A 14924-nucleotide genomic window follows, 5' to 3' on the forward strand; every position below is an offset into this window, starting at 1 on the left:
TTAAAATTATACAAAGACATGTAATAATTATTTTACCCTAGTAGATTTGGTATAATTGCTTAAGCACCTAACTCATCAAAGAGCCATTCAAGTTCTAGGAAGAACACAGTCCCCATATCCTTAAAAGTCAATTTCCTTTACACGTGGAGGCGCATTTCCATTTTGAAGTTTGTTTTTAGCCTTAAGGATTGGGAGAATAGAATTCTGAAAGTATTGGACCACTTGTGGCAAATCTTAGGAAAGCGTCGTCTTCCAACTGCTTAGCTCCAGGAAGAGCCGGTAGTTGATGCACAGGGACCTAGGGGACAGGGATGGTCTGCAAAGCAACAGCAGAACTGGTACATGTCAAAAAAGAGAAGCGATGACGTCACTTAGTCATGTGAAGCCTCAAGGTTAATAAGGTTAGGAATCTGTGGGTTGAAGAACACTCAACCCTGATGTGTAAAAATCAGAGATACTTTGATGTTCTAAATTTATTTTTAAGACATGTTAACAATTGTAATTACTTATACTTTCAAATGATTTTATTCCAAGAAGACTCTCTCTCTGGCTCTCGTTAACTTGTGACAGTTTCTTTTTGAGTAAAGCTTTCTCTTTCTTCTTCTCTTTCTCTGCTTTCTGACTCTCCTGATATTTGTCCATGGAGAAGATAGTAAACAGCTTAAATTCCTTGTAATTAAGAAGCTTGTGTTAGGGAGGAAAAAAGGAAAGTTATTTCAGAAAGGATTTGATACTTTGTTTCAGATGGGAGCAGGATTGTAATCACTTCTCATTTAAAACCTTGGAAACTTGATTCAAGAGGCCCAGTAATGAGGACGGGAGAAGGCAATGGCACCCCACTCCAGTACTCTTGCCTGGAAAATCCCATGGATGGAGGGGCCTGGTAGGCTGTGGTCCATGGGGTCGCTAGGAGTCAGACACGACTGAGCGACTTCACTTTCACTTTTCACTCTCATGCACTGGAGAAGGAAATGGCAACCCACTCCAGTGTTCTTGCCTGGAGAGTCCCAGGGACTGGGGAGCCTGGTGGGCTGCCGTCTATGGGGTTGCACAGAGTGGGACACGACTGAAGCGACTTAGCAGCAGCAATAATGAGGACTGATTACTGTCTGCTTGTAGTCTAGAGCCAGAGACAGTCTGCTGTGGGCTCAGAGGGCACCAGGGCCACTTTCTTACTTCTGCTGCCTGAAGTCCAGATGTGTTCAGGCTGCCATCTGAGCTGCTTCACAGTGTGGTCCATCTGTTTAGAGCTTAGACTTTAGCTCTCACTTGCTAGTCAGCATGGACTTGGAATAGGCCATTCACTGAATGGACGTGAAATAGATATTCACTGTTTTCTCTTGGAATTTAACTCATGTGTTCCCATCTAAGAATTTCTTTGTTTCTACTTATTAAAATCTATAACCCTTCCTCCTAAGACCACTTCCTGCCATATTAAAATAGTTCCTTCTTTCAGCTAAACTTCCAACAGAATTTGCTTCTCTAAACTTCTGTAATTTTATATCCACATTATATGCTGCAGCAGTTGCTCAGCCCTCTCTCCCACAGGCCTGTCCATCTCAGGTGTTTTGTGATCCCAGTGCTGTGATGCTCCAGCAGGTTTCTCCTTCCCTCCTCCTCCCCTGTCCCCACTGTAGGCAGAGGACACACTCCTCTTGCTCGGGACAGAGGGGCTGCCAGGCCACAGCTTCCCAGTGGCTCAGGGGTAAGGAGTCTACCTGCCAGTGCAGGAGATGCAGGCTCGCTCCCTGGGTCGGGAAGGTCCCCTAGAGGAGGGCCCTGGTGAGCCACAGGCCAGGGGGTCACAACGAGTCGGACACGACTGAGCAGGCGCGCTGCCAGGCCACACGCTAGCGACCTGCACTTACGCGGTCACCTGTGATGTCGAAGTTATAGTAGAGGTCTCTGAGTTGCTGCTTTTTAATATTAAAGAGAAAGTTGTACATGTGCAAGTTGTCTGGGCCAATTTTCAGCTCCCCATCCAGGTCAAGCAACTCAAAAACAGGCCGGGAATGGCGGAAGATAAATTGCTCTTCCAGATGGTTCTGTTTTGAGAGAAAAACATAAGGAAAGGAATAGTATTGTCAGTGCTACTTTCTAAACTCGCTACATCAAGACTCCTCTATTCACTAGTCCATTCCCTAGAGAGCTAAAAGCAAAGGGCAGAATCATGGCACTCTGTCGGTGTATCAGATCCTGCTGCAGCATCTGCCTTCAAGGGGAACTGATGCTGTCTGTAGTGATTAGTTCTGCTAGGTGCAACTCTCATTAGCAGAATGCATTTCCTTGTGTTCAGTGAAAATCTACGTAAGGAAATTTCAGCACTGGTGATAAAGTGAAGACATGAGCTGCCTTTCCTTAAGGAAAGGGAAAGAGGTGACTACACTCTAGGAGTGTGTGCAAGGTAAGGTGGGTACCCAAAGACGAGCGGGCCTTGTCTTACTCATTCATCCCCTTCAGAATATTCTCTGAGGAAGGGGATCACTGAGGAAGAGAGGCAACTGGGATTACTGGTGAGTATTGAAGACCCACCAGCTAGAAGGGGCAAGGAAGGGCATGCCAAGGAGAGCTGTGATAGGATGAGATTTGTTCCTTATAAAGGCAAAGTGGGAGGGAAGCTGGGTAACCTTCTGAAACTCCTAGGTTATAGATGGACCATTTAGGAACCAAAAGTAGTACTCCCCCTTTCCTTCCTGTTTCAAGTGAAAAGAAGAGAACTTGTGCCGCACTCTTAATTTGGCGCCGCCTTTAGCGACACGGTGGCAGCAGCCGAGCTCTGCCCCCTCTGCCCCAGAGCCTGGCTGGCTGCTCACCTCTTGTGCCAGCAGTATACACACCAGCATGTAGAACTGGTCAAAACCAATCTCGCCCACCGCGTTCCAGTCCAGCATGTTGAACACAACTGTGATCTGGTTCCGTGTCAAGTCAGTCACGTGATGAAGGAAGTGGTAAAACAGCACATCTGTCGGCAGGGAGATGAGACGGGTTATTCTGAAACAGTTCCAGCATGTTTGACATCTGGGAGCCACAGAAATGGTGGTCCTGTCGGAAGCTTGTTGACGCGGCAGCAGTAACGACAATACTTTGTTGCTGGCTTTGCCACTACACATTCCACTGCGCCTGGACTTGTGAAGAAGGGGAGAGTGGACAGGGCTTGGTTCCTGAGCGCAGCTCTTGTGCTCGATGGAACAGACCGGTGTGCAGACATAACCAATAAAAGGCTCACAGCGCTCCTCGTACATAGAAGGGCTTAGTTCTCACTGGGGACCTAGGACAGGCTCTTGGGAAAGCTGACGTTTCACCTGGGTCCTTCACTTGAGAGAATTAAAACGAGAAATTTAAAAATCATTCCTCTTCTATAAAAGCATCACTGTGCCTCATGCTTACGTAACGTAAATGCTTTTGACTGTGGGGAAGGGAACAATCATCAGGCACCTTAGGTGCTGGGCGCCTTACGTGCTGCATGTCACGGGGCCCAGGCAGCTACACAGCCTTGCACAGTAAGCTTTGGGTGATAACTAGGCGTGGGGCTTCTCGAGCTGTAATGGGCGTACCAATCACTTGGGGATCTTGCAGACACAGCGGTTGTGATTAGAAACTGGCTCGGGACTACTGAGTCTGCATCTTAACAAGCTCCCAAGTGACGTGGCCGCTGCTGCTCTGTGGACCACACTCGGAGTGGCGGAGCTGGGCTTCATATGTGGTCCATCTGACGCCACAGCCTTGCTCTTTCTACAGTGAAGCTGTATCTTTCGCACATTAGTTAATGCTTCTGCAGTCATATACAATCGGAGGGAAAAAAAAAAAACTGTAAAGGACAGGGAAGGTTTTTGCCTGAAATTCCACTCATCATCTGTCTCAGGGAGTGTTAGACGGAAGAAACAAACATGGGGATATGTTTACACAGTGGTATGTGGCTGTACAGGTTGTATGTACAGATGACCCATAAGATTTCAGAGATTCTCAAGTGTAACTTTGCTCTACATGTGACTTCTTCTTGCCTGTTGATTACAGAGGGCTTTAATCCCACCTCTCTCGCAGCTCCTGCATTAGCAGGCAGGTTTCCTACCACTGGCGCCACCTGGGAAGCCCTACCTTATTTATACCCAGTCCTAAAAGAGACAAAAGCCAAAAGACAAATGAACAAACAAAAAAGCCCTGAAGTGTTAAAGCCCTAAAGAACCCACCTGCCAGTGCAGGAGACACAGACCCACGTTCGGCCGGAAGATCTCCTAGAGGAGGGCATGGCAGCCCACTCCAGTGTGGTCGCATGAAAAGTTTCACGGACAGAGGAGCCTCGTGGCCTACAGTCCGTGGGATCACAAAGAGTCAGACACGACTGAGCAACTGAGCATGCACACGTTAATTACGTTAATTGTCTTGTGTCTCCTGCCCAAGACATGGCCCCACTAAACCTGTGAAGCAGGTCTGTGTGGTTTGGAGTCCCGGCTGAAGCGGGCCAAGGGCACAGTGAGCCAGTCGACACAGTGTCCTGATCTGAGGGTTTTGCATGCCCCACCAGCTGTGAGCCCTTGGGAACGCACCTTGCGCACACATGGTGACGCCTGTGTCCTTGCTTCGTGAGGAATGCTTTACGGTAAGGCTCAGCTAGTTAACAGATACTGTTATTCCATCGGCCGACTCCAGGCCAAGCATCCAGGGCTCTCCGTCACCACATCCCTGGCAGGCAAAGCTCAAGCCTGTGCCTTCCTCCAGGTCACCATCCGGTCCCTTGGTGACCAGAAGACCCGAGTATGACTTCATCTCTCGGGCGTCGCATCAGCGGGGAGTGACTTAGTTACCAGGGAGATCAGACTGCTCAGCAAACACTGGTGAGACTGATACAGGCTTTAGAGTCAGAACCCCCTGGGTTTTGGGGCCAGCTCCTCTGTTTACATCAAGGTGCCCTACAGTTGTCTTATTTAGGACTGGGTTATTGGGAAGATTTGGTGACATGCTGTGTATAAATCTGGGGCATGAAAGTATGAATAAATCAAGATATCTATTATTTTATAAGGATTGAATGAACTCTGAAAAATTTTTATGGAAGAAACTCCTTGTTGATAAATGATATTTCTCTTCCTCAGGTTAAAATGAGTGAATAGGATACCTTAGTTATGCTAGGTCTCTTCAGTCCTGTCTGACTCTCAGTGACCCCATGGACTGTAGCCCGCCAGGCTCCTCTGTCCATGGGATATTCTAGGCAAGAATACTGGAGTATTTAGTCATTCCCTTTTCCAGGGGATCTTCCCGACCCAGGGATCAAACCCACACCTCTTGCAGCCCCTGTAGTGGCAGGCGAGTTCTTTACCGCCAGCGCCACCTGGGAAGCCCTACCTTACCTATACCCAGGTCTAAAGAGAAACAAATGCGAACAAACAGAAAGCCCTGAAGTGGTGTGACCAGTCTTCTATTAGTTTGTGCACTCAGCAGCAGGGTTGAGCTCATCAACACTTCTCAGTCACAAGTACCAAGAATTAGAAGGGAACTTGCAGACCATCTGACTCAATTCTCCCAGTCTGCGGAAAAGTTTTGCTAAGGGACTCTTGAGGGTTAAGGCCTGAGAGGGGCCGGCCGCCAGGAATAGCTGTAACAGTAATGAACACATTAGATCCTTAGAGCATGCTGAGCGCCGTGCTAAGCACTTTCCGTATGTTATCTAATCTCATCACCTTTTTTAATTTTTTTTGGGTGCACTGTGCGACTGAACTGAACTGAAGTGAACTGATGCGGCACGAAGCATCTGAGCTCCCAAACTGAGAACTGAATCCACGCCCCGTGAAGTGGAAGCGCGGAGACTTAGCCACTGCACTGCCAGGGAAGTCCCTCATTATCTTTCTTTTCCAACCATGAGACGGACTCCATTATTAGAAGCCTCACTTACGGATGAAGAAAATTAGACTTAAAAGAGGATGATGACATTCTGCAAGTCACCAAGGAATAACGCATGGAGCCAAGACCCAATCCCAAAGCTTGTTTATCTGCCTCACTGAACCGCCGTCAAGCCTCAGCTGGCGGGGTTTCTCTGTGCTTCATTTTGAAGATGTAATACCTATGTTAATGAACTAGTTTCTGGCCCTGTAAGTTCTCCTGCACATTCGTTAAAAACCCAGTCATGACCCAGGAGAAGCACTTAGGGAAGTACTGACCATTCAGGGTTTTCTTGCGGTGCACGTCAAGAAGGTGAAAGTATTCCACCAAGGCCTTCACATTTCTCACGGATAATAAGCAATACAGTTTGTCCAGGTAAAGGTACCACAGAAACGATCCCTGCTTCAGTTTCATTTTGGAGCCCTTTAAGCCAAAGACTCTGGCAACCTGAAGTAGAACAGAGAATTCTGCCTCAGAACTAGAATGTTGGGTGGAGAAAAGCTCAGGTAGTAAAGATCTTCCCTAGGTCAGACAACACAGGAAACAGTCGCTAAAAATTTAAAATTGTGGCAATTCCCCTGGCTGACCAGTGGTGAGGACTCGGCGCGTTCACTTTGGAGGCCCAGGTTCAATCCCTGGTTGGGGAACTAAGATCCCACAAGCCAAGCAGTGTAGCCAAAAATAAAAAACGAGAATTTTCCAAAGTCAGTGAAAGACACCCATCCACAGACTGTGCTCATTATCATTATCAAAGTGAACAGCTATGTAACTACATGCCAGGCACTGTTCTAAGTGTGTTAATATATTAACTCATTTAGTCTGAAGACTAGTCATAGAATCCTAAGAGGCAGAGATTATTATACCTATTCTACAGATTAAGAAACAGGCTCAAGGCACAAACTGCTGTGTATAAAATAAGCTACAAGGATATATTATACAAGGAGTATATATTATATATTACATGTCTACATACATATATATATATATATAATATACATATATATTTGGCTTTGCCTCACAGCTTGCAGGATCTCAGTTCTCCAACCAGGGATTGAACTTGCGCCCTTAGTAGTGAAAGCATAGACTCCTATCCACAGAACCACCAGGGAATTCCCTAGCCAATATTTTATAATGACTGTAAATAGAATATAACCTTTAAATATTGTAGACCACTATGTTGTACACCTGTAAGTTATATAATACTGTACATCAACTATATCAATAAAAACATAAAAAAACAAACCGGCTCAGAAAAGTAATTTTCCTAATGTCAATAGGCTAATTAATGGTGAAGTCAGTATGTGAACCCAGATAGTCTGGCAGTAATCACTTTTTTAGCCATCCAATATTGCTTCTCAAAACCTTGAAGTCCTAAGTAGCTGAAATAAGAAGAAATACATTCTGTACACATCAGAGTGAAACTATCTTCTACCAAAGACAAAGATTTTAAAGGCAATCAGAGAAGAAAGATTACTTTCAAAGGACTGATGGATAACAATCCACTTCTTCACAACATGGAAACCGAAACACAGTGGAATAATGTTTCAATGTGTAAAAACAATCTAGCCAACTAAAATTATGGTTTCAAGAAAAAAAGATGATTTCAGTAAAACCATCTTTCAAAACTGAAGGGAAGTTCCTGAAAAAGTTAAACATGGAATTACCATTATTTTTAGTGTTAGTCACTCAGTCATGTCTGAGTGTCTGAGTCTTTTCGACCCCATGCCATATGACCTAGATAATATATCCAAAAGAAATGAAAAGTATTCAAGCAAACACTTGTACAAAATGTTTGTAACAGCACTATTCACAACAGGCAAAAGGTGAAAAGAACCCAATGTTCATAAACTGATGACAAATGAAATGTAGTACATTCATACAGCGAAATATCATTCTGTCATGAAAGGGAAGGATACATGTTACAATGTAGATGAACCTTATGGTAAGTGAAAGAAGCCAAGCCCAGGTCACATGTTATACGATTCCGTTTATATGAAGTATCCAGAAGAAGCAAAGTCATAGACAAGCAGATCAGCCATTGCCAGGAGCTGGGGGAGAGGGTAATGGGAAGTGACAGCTTACGGATTCCCAGTGGGCTGATGAAAACGTTTCAGACCGGACAGAGGTGATAGATGAGTCGCGCTGTCGGTGTGCTAACTGCCACTGAACTGTGCACTTTTTAAAATTTAAACACTTACTTATTTTTGGCTGTGCTGGGTCTTTGTTGCCGCGTGGGCTTTCTCTAGTTGCGGCGAGCAGGGGCCACTCTGCTTGTGGTGCGTGGACTTCTCATTGGGGCGCCTTCTCTTGCTGCGGAGCATGGGCTCTAGAGAGGGGTGGCTCAGTAGTTGTGGCACAAGGCTTAGTTGCTCCTCGGCATGTGGGATTTTCCTGGACCAGGGATGGAACCCGTGTCCCCTGCATTGGCAGGTGGATTCTTAACCACTGGACCACCAGGGAGGTCTCTGTACACTTTAAAATAGCTAATTTTATATTATATGAATTTTACTTTCTAAAAAGAATGAGAAAATTCAAACCTGAATTTGACTATTTTACAGAAAATATAAATCAGGGAAGTAGAGAAGACAGCAGAGGTCCATGTTAAATGACACTGTTGGGACACAATGAACAAAGCCCAGAGTGTAGAAAGCTCTAAAAGAAAGGGACTCCACTGCTTCAATAAAAATTTATAAGAAAAGAAAAAGAGATGGAAGAGGGATCTATAGATGAACACTTTAATATCTTTCAGATCGCATCAACCAATTACAGTGTATGGACATATTAGGACCCTTATTAATATAGATTGTGCATTTGAAAACCCACAAAAACAAACTTGCCGAAAAGCATGAGATGATGGAGAACTATGAACACTGGATATAATATTAGAAGTGACAACAGATAAGGCTGTTTAAAAAGACAAAATGATAAGATGCTGGAGTGTGCTTCAGAATGACCCAGGCTCATGGGTAATCATATACATATATTAGGGTTGTTCAAACATGAACTGACTGATGAGTATACAGGGGTACTACCTTATACTATTCTTTCTACTTTGAATATGTTTGAAATTTTCTATAGTGAAAAGAAAAAAAAAAAAAACAGGATGAGATAAAGCTGTATTCAGGCAAAAATAAACAGACAAAAACCCCGAACATCACTAACGGACTGTCCCAAAAGAAATTCTAAAGGATCAACTTACAATAGTCAGAGAATGATCACAGAGAAAATCCAAGATGTAAGAAGGAACACAGAAAAACAAAGTAGTAAAAATGCATGGGTCGATCCAAGTAAACAATGGTGGAGTGAAATGACAGCAGTGTTGGAAACTGCAGGGAATTCTCTGACCGTCTACTGGCTAAAACTCCATGCTCTCAATGCAGGGGGCCTGGGTTCAATCCCTGGTCAGGGAACTTGATCCCACACGCTGAAACTCAGAGTTTGCATACCACAGCTAAAGATCTCGCATGCTGCAAGGAGTTGAAGATCCTGCGTGCAACAGCTAAGACCCAGCACTACCAAATAAATGCATAAATATTTTTTAAAGACTTAAAAAATGATACAATTTAGTGTTGTTATTATTTTTTATCTTTTGGCCATGGCACACGGCACGTGGGATCTTAGTTCTGGAACCAGGGATGGAACCTGCACACCTGTGCCTTGGCAGCATGGAGTCTTAACCACTGAACCACCAGAGAAGTCCTCAAAATGATAAAATTTAAATGCAATACAATTATGACAGAAGGAAGGAGCCAACAAAATAAACCCATACACACAAAAACTGAGAAAATTAACACCCATAAGGGAATTCTTCGAACACAGAAAAATAATCCCTATGGAAACACAGATACTCAGGGAGGAATGAGAAGTACCAGAAATTGAATATGTGTGAGTAGATCTAAATGAATATTCACTGTAAAAAATGCTAAAAATAATGTCATATGAAGAAGCTAGCTGTGGGTGCTGTCAGAACTCACCAGGAGCTATATAGGGGAAGATCTGTTGCTGCTAGAGGACTGGAGAAAAAATGGTATAAAATTTAACTGCATTTTCCCAGTGTGTTAATTAGGGTAAGGACTGCTAACTACTGTAGTACTGTAACAAACAATTCCCAAAATATCAGAACTAACTGTCTTTTCCAATGCCATAGCAACCAGTAACATTGAAGGTGATGGTGCTCTGAGCATGCTATGTTTACACAGAATAGGAATATAATGTTGTATATATGAAGCTCATTTAATGTTATAAACCAAAGTTCAGTTCAGTTGCTCAGTTGTGTCTGACTCTGCGACCCCATGGACTGCAGCACACCAGGCCTCCCTGTCTATCACCAACTCCCGAAGTTTACTCAAACTCATGTCTGTTGAGTTGAGTAATGGTGATGCCATCCAAACATCTCATCCTCTGTTGTCCCCTTCTCCTCCTGCCCTCAATCTTTCCCAGCATCAGGGTCTTTTCAAATGAGTCACTTCTTCGCATCAGGTGGCCAAAGTATTGGAGTTTCAGCTTCAACATCAGTCCTTCCAATGAATATTCAGGACTGATTTCCTTTAGGATGGACTGATTGGATCTCCTTGCAGTCCAAGGGACTCTCAAGAGTCTTTTCCAACACCACAGTTCAAAAGCATCAGTTCTTTGGCATTCAGCTTTTCTTTATAGTCCAACTCTCACATCCATCCATGACTACTGGAAAAACCATAGCTTTGACTAGATGGATCTTTGTTGCCAAAGTAATATGCTGTCTAGGTTGGTCATAACCAAAGTTACCCCTATAAAAAATAAATTTAAAAATAGATGATGGTTCCCTATCAGCCGGAGTTCCTCAGTGACTACACAAAAAGATAGAGGATCTTCCCTTGCCCTGGGAGGTGAGATTTTCATCTGGGGCTTGAGAGTGACAGATTCTTCTCTCCCAGCAGCAGAAAGCTATTGCTTTGCAGGATTTTGCTACTTCTGAGGAAGTAGATGAGACCTTGTACTCATCTCCTGGCAGCCACCAACCTCCTCCCTTACTCCTGCATCAGCAAGAATTGGAACTCTCCAGTCTGCTGCCCTGCCCCCAGTTTTTCTCACAAGCACCCTCTGGAGACGCATGGCAAGGAGTTTGCTAATGCATGTGATCGTGCCTTGTATCTGGGAACTCCAGCTAACCCACGCTGACACGGTAGCCCAAACTTTGCCTCTAATGATTTGCTGGAACTTTAGTTACTTCCTCCTCCACCACTTGTAGGGCAACTGCCGTTTTCAGCCATGTTCTGCCAAAGGTTCAGTAGTTGGTGGGCCCTCTCTCCTTGCTTGTTCCTTTTAGCATTCAGTTTCCTTGGTTGCCGTGTGACCTCAGTCCTCTGATATTCTCAAGACAAGTTTTGTAGAGCATCCATCCTTTTTTTTTCTCACTAGGATAGATGTGACATTCTTTGTAGCTTTCTGTACAGTCAGTAAGAAATCCATGCTAATTGTGTGAGGGTTTTACTGCAGCATAACTTAGCCTATGCAAATGGATAGGGTGGTTTTTATCTGCATTTCCCTGATGACTAATGACGTGGAGCACGTTCTCATGTGCAGATTTGCCATCTGTACTTTTTCAAGACAGAGCACAGATACTGATGTAAAGGATAGACCCTTCCTGTCTTAGATCTAGAAAGCGCTTCTCCAAAGAGCCATCGTACCATTTTATGGAAAATTTTATTTGGAGACCACAGGGCTCTGCTTACCTTTTTAGTTTATGAGCCTATTGGCTTTCTGTCTGGTTTCATGGCCTCTTTCCCCTGTAGTTTAGGATTTTGCAAATGTCTTGAGAACAAAAGCCTAGAGTAAGGTACCATTACATATTCACTGGAATGGCTAGAGTTTTAAGAACTGATGATATCAATATGATTGGAGCAGTATCATTTGTGGGAACGTAAAGTGATGCAATCCTTTGTAAAATACTTGAATAGTTTCTTATGAAGTTAACCATATACTTAGGGTATGATCCAACAATTGCACTCCTAGGTGCATCTAGGAAAATGAAAATACATATCCATGCAAAGCCTCATAAGCATTTGCAGCACCTTTATTCATGATAACATAAGACTGCAAATGTCCATCAACAGCTGAATGGATAAACAAATTGTGGTATATCCATACACTGGACTACTACTCAACATTTAGGAAGAATGAACCACAAATACATATAACAACATGATGAATCTCAAAATATTATGCTGAGTGAAAAGAAACCAAACTTAAAAGAGCACTACAGTATGATTCCATTCATCTGATGAACTAGGAAAGACATTTCCGGTATATGGTGACAGAAAACAGATGAGTGGTTGCCTGGGGTGAGGATGGTGAATGGGGATTAATTTATGATCAAGGAGAAGAAATTTCCTGAGATGAGGGGAAAGTTCTGTACCTTGACTATGGTGATGGTTGCATGCTGTCGCTTCAGTTATGTCCGACTGTTGAAGACACTGTGGGCTGTAGCCGGGCTCCTCTGTCCATGGGATTCCCCAGGCAAGAAGACTGGATGGCAATGCCCTCTTCCAGGGAAATCTTCCTGATCCAGGGATTGAACCTGAGTCTCTTATGTCTTCTGCACTGGCAGGTGGGTTCTTTACCACTAGCACCACCTGGGAAGCCCACAGTGATGGTTACATGGATGTATATATTTGTCAAAACTTTGAACTCGTTTTATTAAATATAAACAAAGCCTCAATGAAGCTGACTTAAAAATTTTTTTAAGACAAAAAAATTCAATTACATCAGTATTAAGCATTCTTGCTCAACAAAAGTCATTGGAAAGTTAACAGATATATGGTAAATTGGAAATACATCTGCAGTGTCTAAACTCAGTAAGAAACTATTTTTTTAAAAATCCTACAGTCAAAAAGTGAGAAAGGAAATCTAATAGGAAAATGGGCAAAGAATATGAACCAGCAATATGAACCAACAAAGTACCTGAATTGCAAACATCTAACAAACTTATGAAGACATGCTCCAACTCTAATTAAGAATTAGAGATTTGCAAGTTTAAAACCAGGTTTTGTACCAAACTTATAAAGAACAGATAATTCCTATCTTAAATTGGTCCATAAAAAAAAAGAATAAGAAATGTTCTCATTTTAAAACCAGATAGAGACAGCCCAAGAAAAGTATAGGTGCCTTTGGTTTGTGCACATAGACATAAAAATCCTAAGTGTAAAATTTCCCGTCAAAGTCAATGGTATATGTATAAATATACATTATGACCAAGAGGCAACTGGACACAGTAGTTACACAAACAGATGCAGAGACTTTGGCATCAGACTACTTAGGTTCAAATCCAGACTCTGCCACTGATTAGCTGTGTGACCTTGGGCTTGTGTTACTTAGCCTTTCTAGAGGAAGATAAAATATGCTCTAAGAATGCAAGAGTATTTAGTCAATGAAACTTACCATGACTATAGGCTGGATGAGAAAACTCATGTAATTAATCATAAGATTGACTTATATGGTAAACGCAGAAAAAATATTTGATTAAGTTCTACAGCTATGAGAAAAAGTTGTTAGCAAATTAGAAATAGCAGGAAGGTGGCTCAGTGGGTAAAGAGACTGCCTGCAATGCAGGAGACGTGGGTTGGCTCCCTGAGTCAGGAAGATCCCCTGGACGAGGCATGGCAACCCACTCCAGTATTCTTGTCTGGAGAATCCCGTGGACATGGGGTCACAAAGAATCGGACAGAACTGAAGTGACTGAGCGCAGACGTGTGAAGATCTTTTGCCACAGTCTTTCATAAATATCATACTTAAAGGAGAAACTTTAAACCCTTTTCCATTAAATACCGGACCAAGACAAGGGTTCCTATTTTCACTGTTACTGTTTAACTTAACAGTAAAATCATTTGCTGAAGATTCTAGCAAATGCTATAGGAAAAAGGAGAAGAAATAAGAAATGTGAGGAGTTTATAGCAGAAGCTGTACGAAGTGCCATGACATCTCTCAACTTAAGAGATGTTCTCTGGGCTTTCAAGCGTGGCAAGCTAGCAGCGCTCGCTGCCCTAGGGAGCAGCCCTTGGTCAAGGACAGATGAGGCTTAGAGAAAAATTCCCGTTTCCTTGACTCTTAGGCTGAGTCTGTAGTGTGCTGTATCTGATCCCCAGAACACCCAAGTGGGTTAAGCCCTTTAGCCATAGCAGTAATCAGCTCCCTTTACGGGCTTCAACATCACCTCCCAAATAAACTATTTGTATTCAGATCCTTGTCTCTGGGAAAATCCAACCTAAGAAAATAGTCAAAAGCTTTTTCTGTGACTACTGAGACTGTGACTTTCTTTGTCAACACAGTGTCTTACTTTAATAGCTTTTGTTTCTGCATAGAACCATTCTTTTATTCCTGGATAAAACTTTCTTGGTAATGGTGTTTTTATTCACCTTGGGTTTCATCTTGCTAGTATTTTTTTTTAATTTATTTATTTTAATCGGAGGATAATTATTTTACAGTACTGTGATGGGTTTTGCCATACATCAACATGAATCAGCCATAGGCATATATGTGTCCCCTCCTGCTAGTATCTTTTTTAATCCATCTATTACCTAAGGGAATGTAGTCTACAATTTTCTTTTACTATCTTTACTTAGTTGTAGTAAAACTCATCTTAGAAAAATGAAATATTTCCTTTATGGTCCTAAAGTACTTATATAAAGGGAGAAATTATTTGTAAAACCACATAACATGATGTCCTTCAGTGGGGGCAGAGTTTAGATTTTTTATTCCTTTCTTTATTCATTATTAGCTTATTTAGGCTTTTCTTATTGAAATTATGTATCTTTTATATATCACTTATAATTTTGTGTATCATTTGTTTATGTCATTTATATTTTCTTCTACATGATTACCTATTTCATATTATTCATTTCACATAAATTATATTCACATAAAATTATTTAAAATGTCATTTTGTGATTTCAAATCTCTATGGTACTAATACTATGTTCCTCTTCATTTTCATTGTCTTGGGGACTATTTTCCTTTCTGTAACTCCTTTTTTGGTCTCTGACCAGTCTTGTCTATTCATTATTTCAGAGATATAGCTT

General features: G+C 42.5%; 1 protein-coding gene across 1 annotated transcript; it reads right to left on the reverse strand.

Annotated features, from left to right (window-relative positions):
* Positions 1–234: 234 nt before the first annotated feature.
* EFCAB9 (EF-hand calcium binding domain 9) lies at positions 235–6285 on the reverse strand. The gene is made up of 5 exons (XM_040262399.1): positions 6150–6285; positions 2814–2962; positions 1869–2045; positions 569–684; positions 235–298 (listed from the first exon to the last, which is right to left on the reverse strand). The coding sequence occupies exons 1-5, from the start codon at positions 6283–6285 to the stop codon at positions 235–237; spliced, it is 642 nt and encodes a 213-aa protein (XP_040118333.1).
* Between the last annotated feature and the right edge of the window lie 8639 nt (positions 6286–14924).

This window comes from Oryx dammah, unplaced genomic scaffold (assembly GCF_014754425.2).
Source record: "Oryx dammah isolate SB20612 unplaced genomic scaffold, SCBI_Odam_1.1 HiC_scaffold_20, whole genome shotgun sequence".
NCBI classification, from domain to species: domain Eukaryota; kingdom Metazoa; phylum Chordata; class Mammalia; order Artiodactyla; family Bovidae; genus Oryx; species Oryx dammah.

Excerpts from the sequence above, each read along its gene's own strand:
- EFCAB9 (XM_040262399.1), bottom strand. The coding sequence starts at position 6,285 with ATGAAACTGAAGCAGGGATCGTTTCTGTGGTACCTTTACCTGGACAAA. Across the intron at positions 2,963-6,149 it reads CCGCAAGAAAACCCTGAATG|ATGTGCTGTTTTACCACTTC; the intron begins GTCAGTACTTCC and ends CCCTGCCGACAG. Across the intron at positions 685-1,868 it reads TCGACATCACAGGTGACCGC|CTTCTTAATTACAAGGAATT; the intron begins GTAAGTGCAGGT and ends CCCTAACACAAG.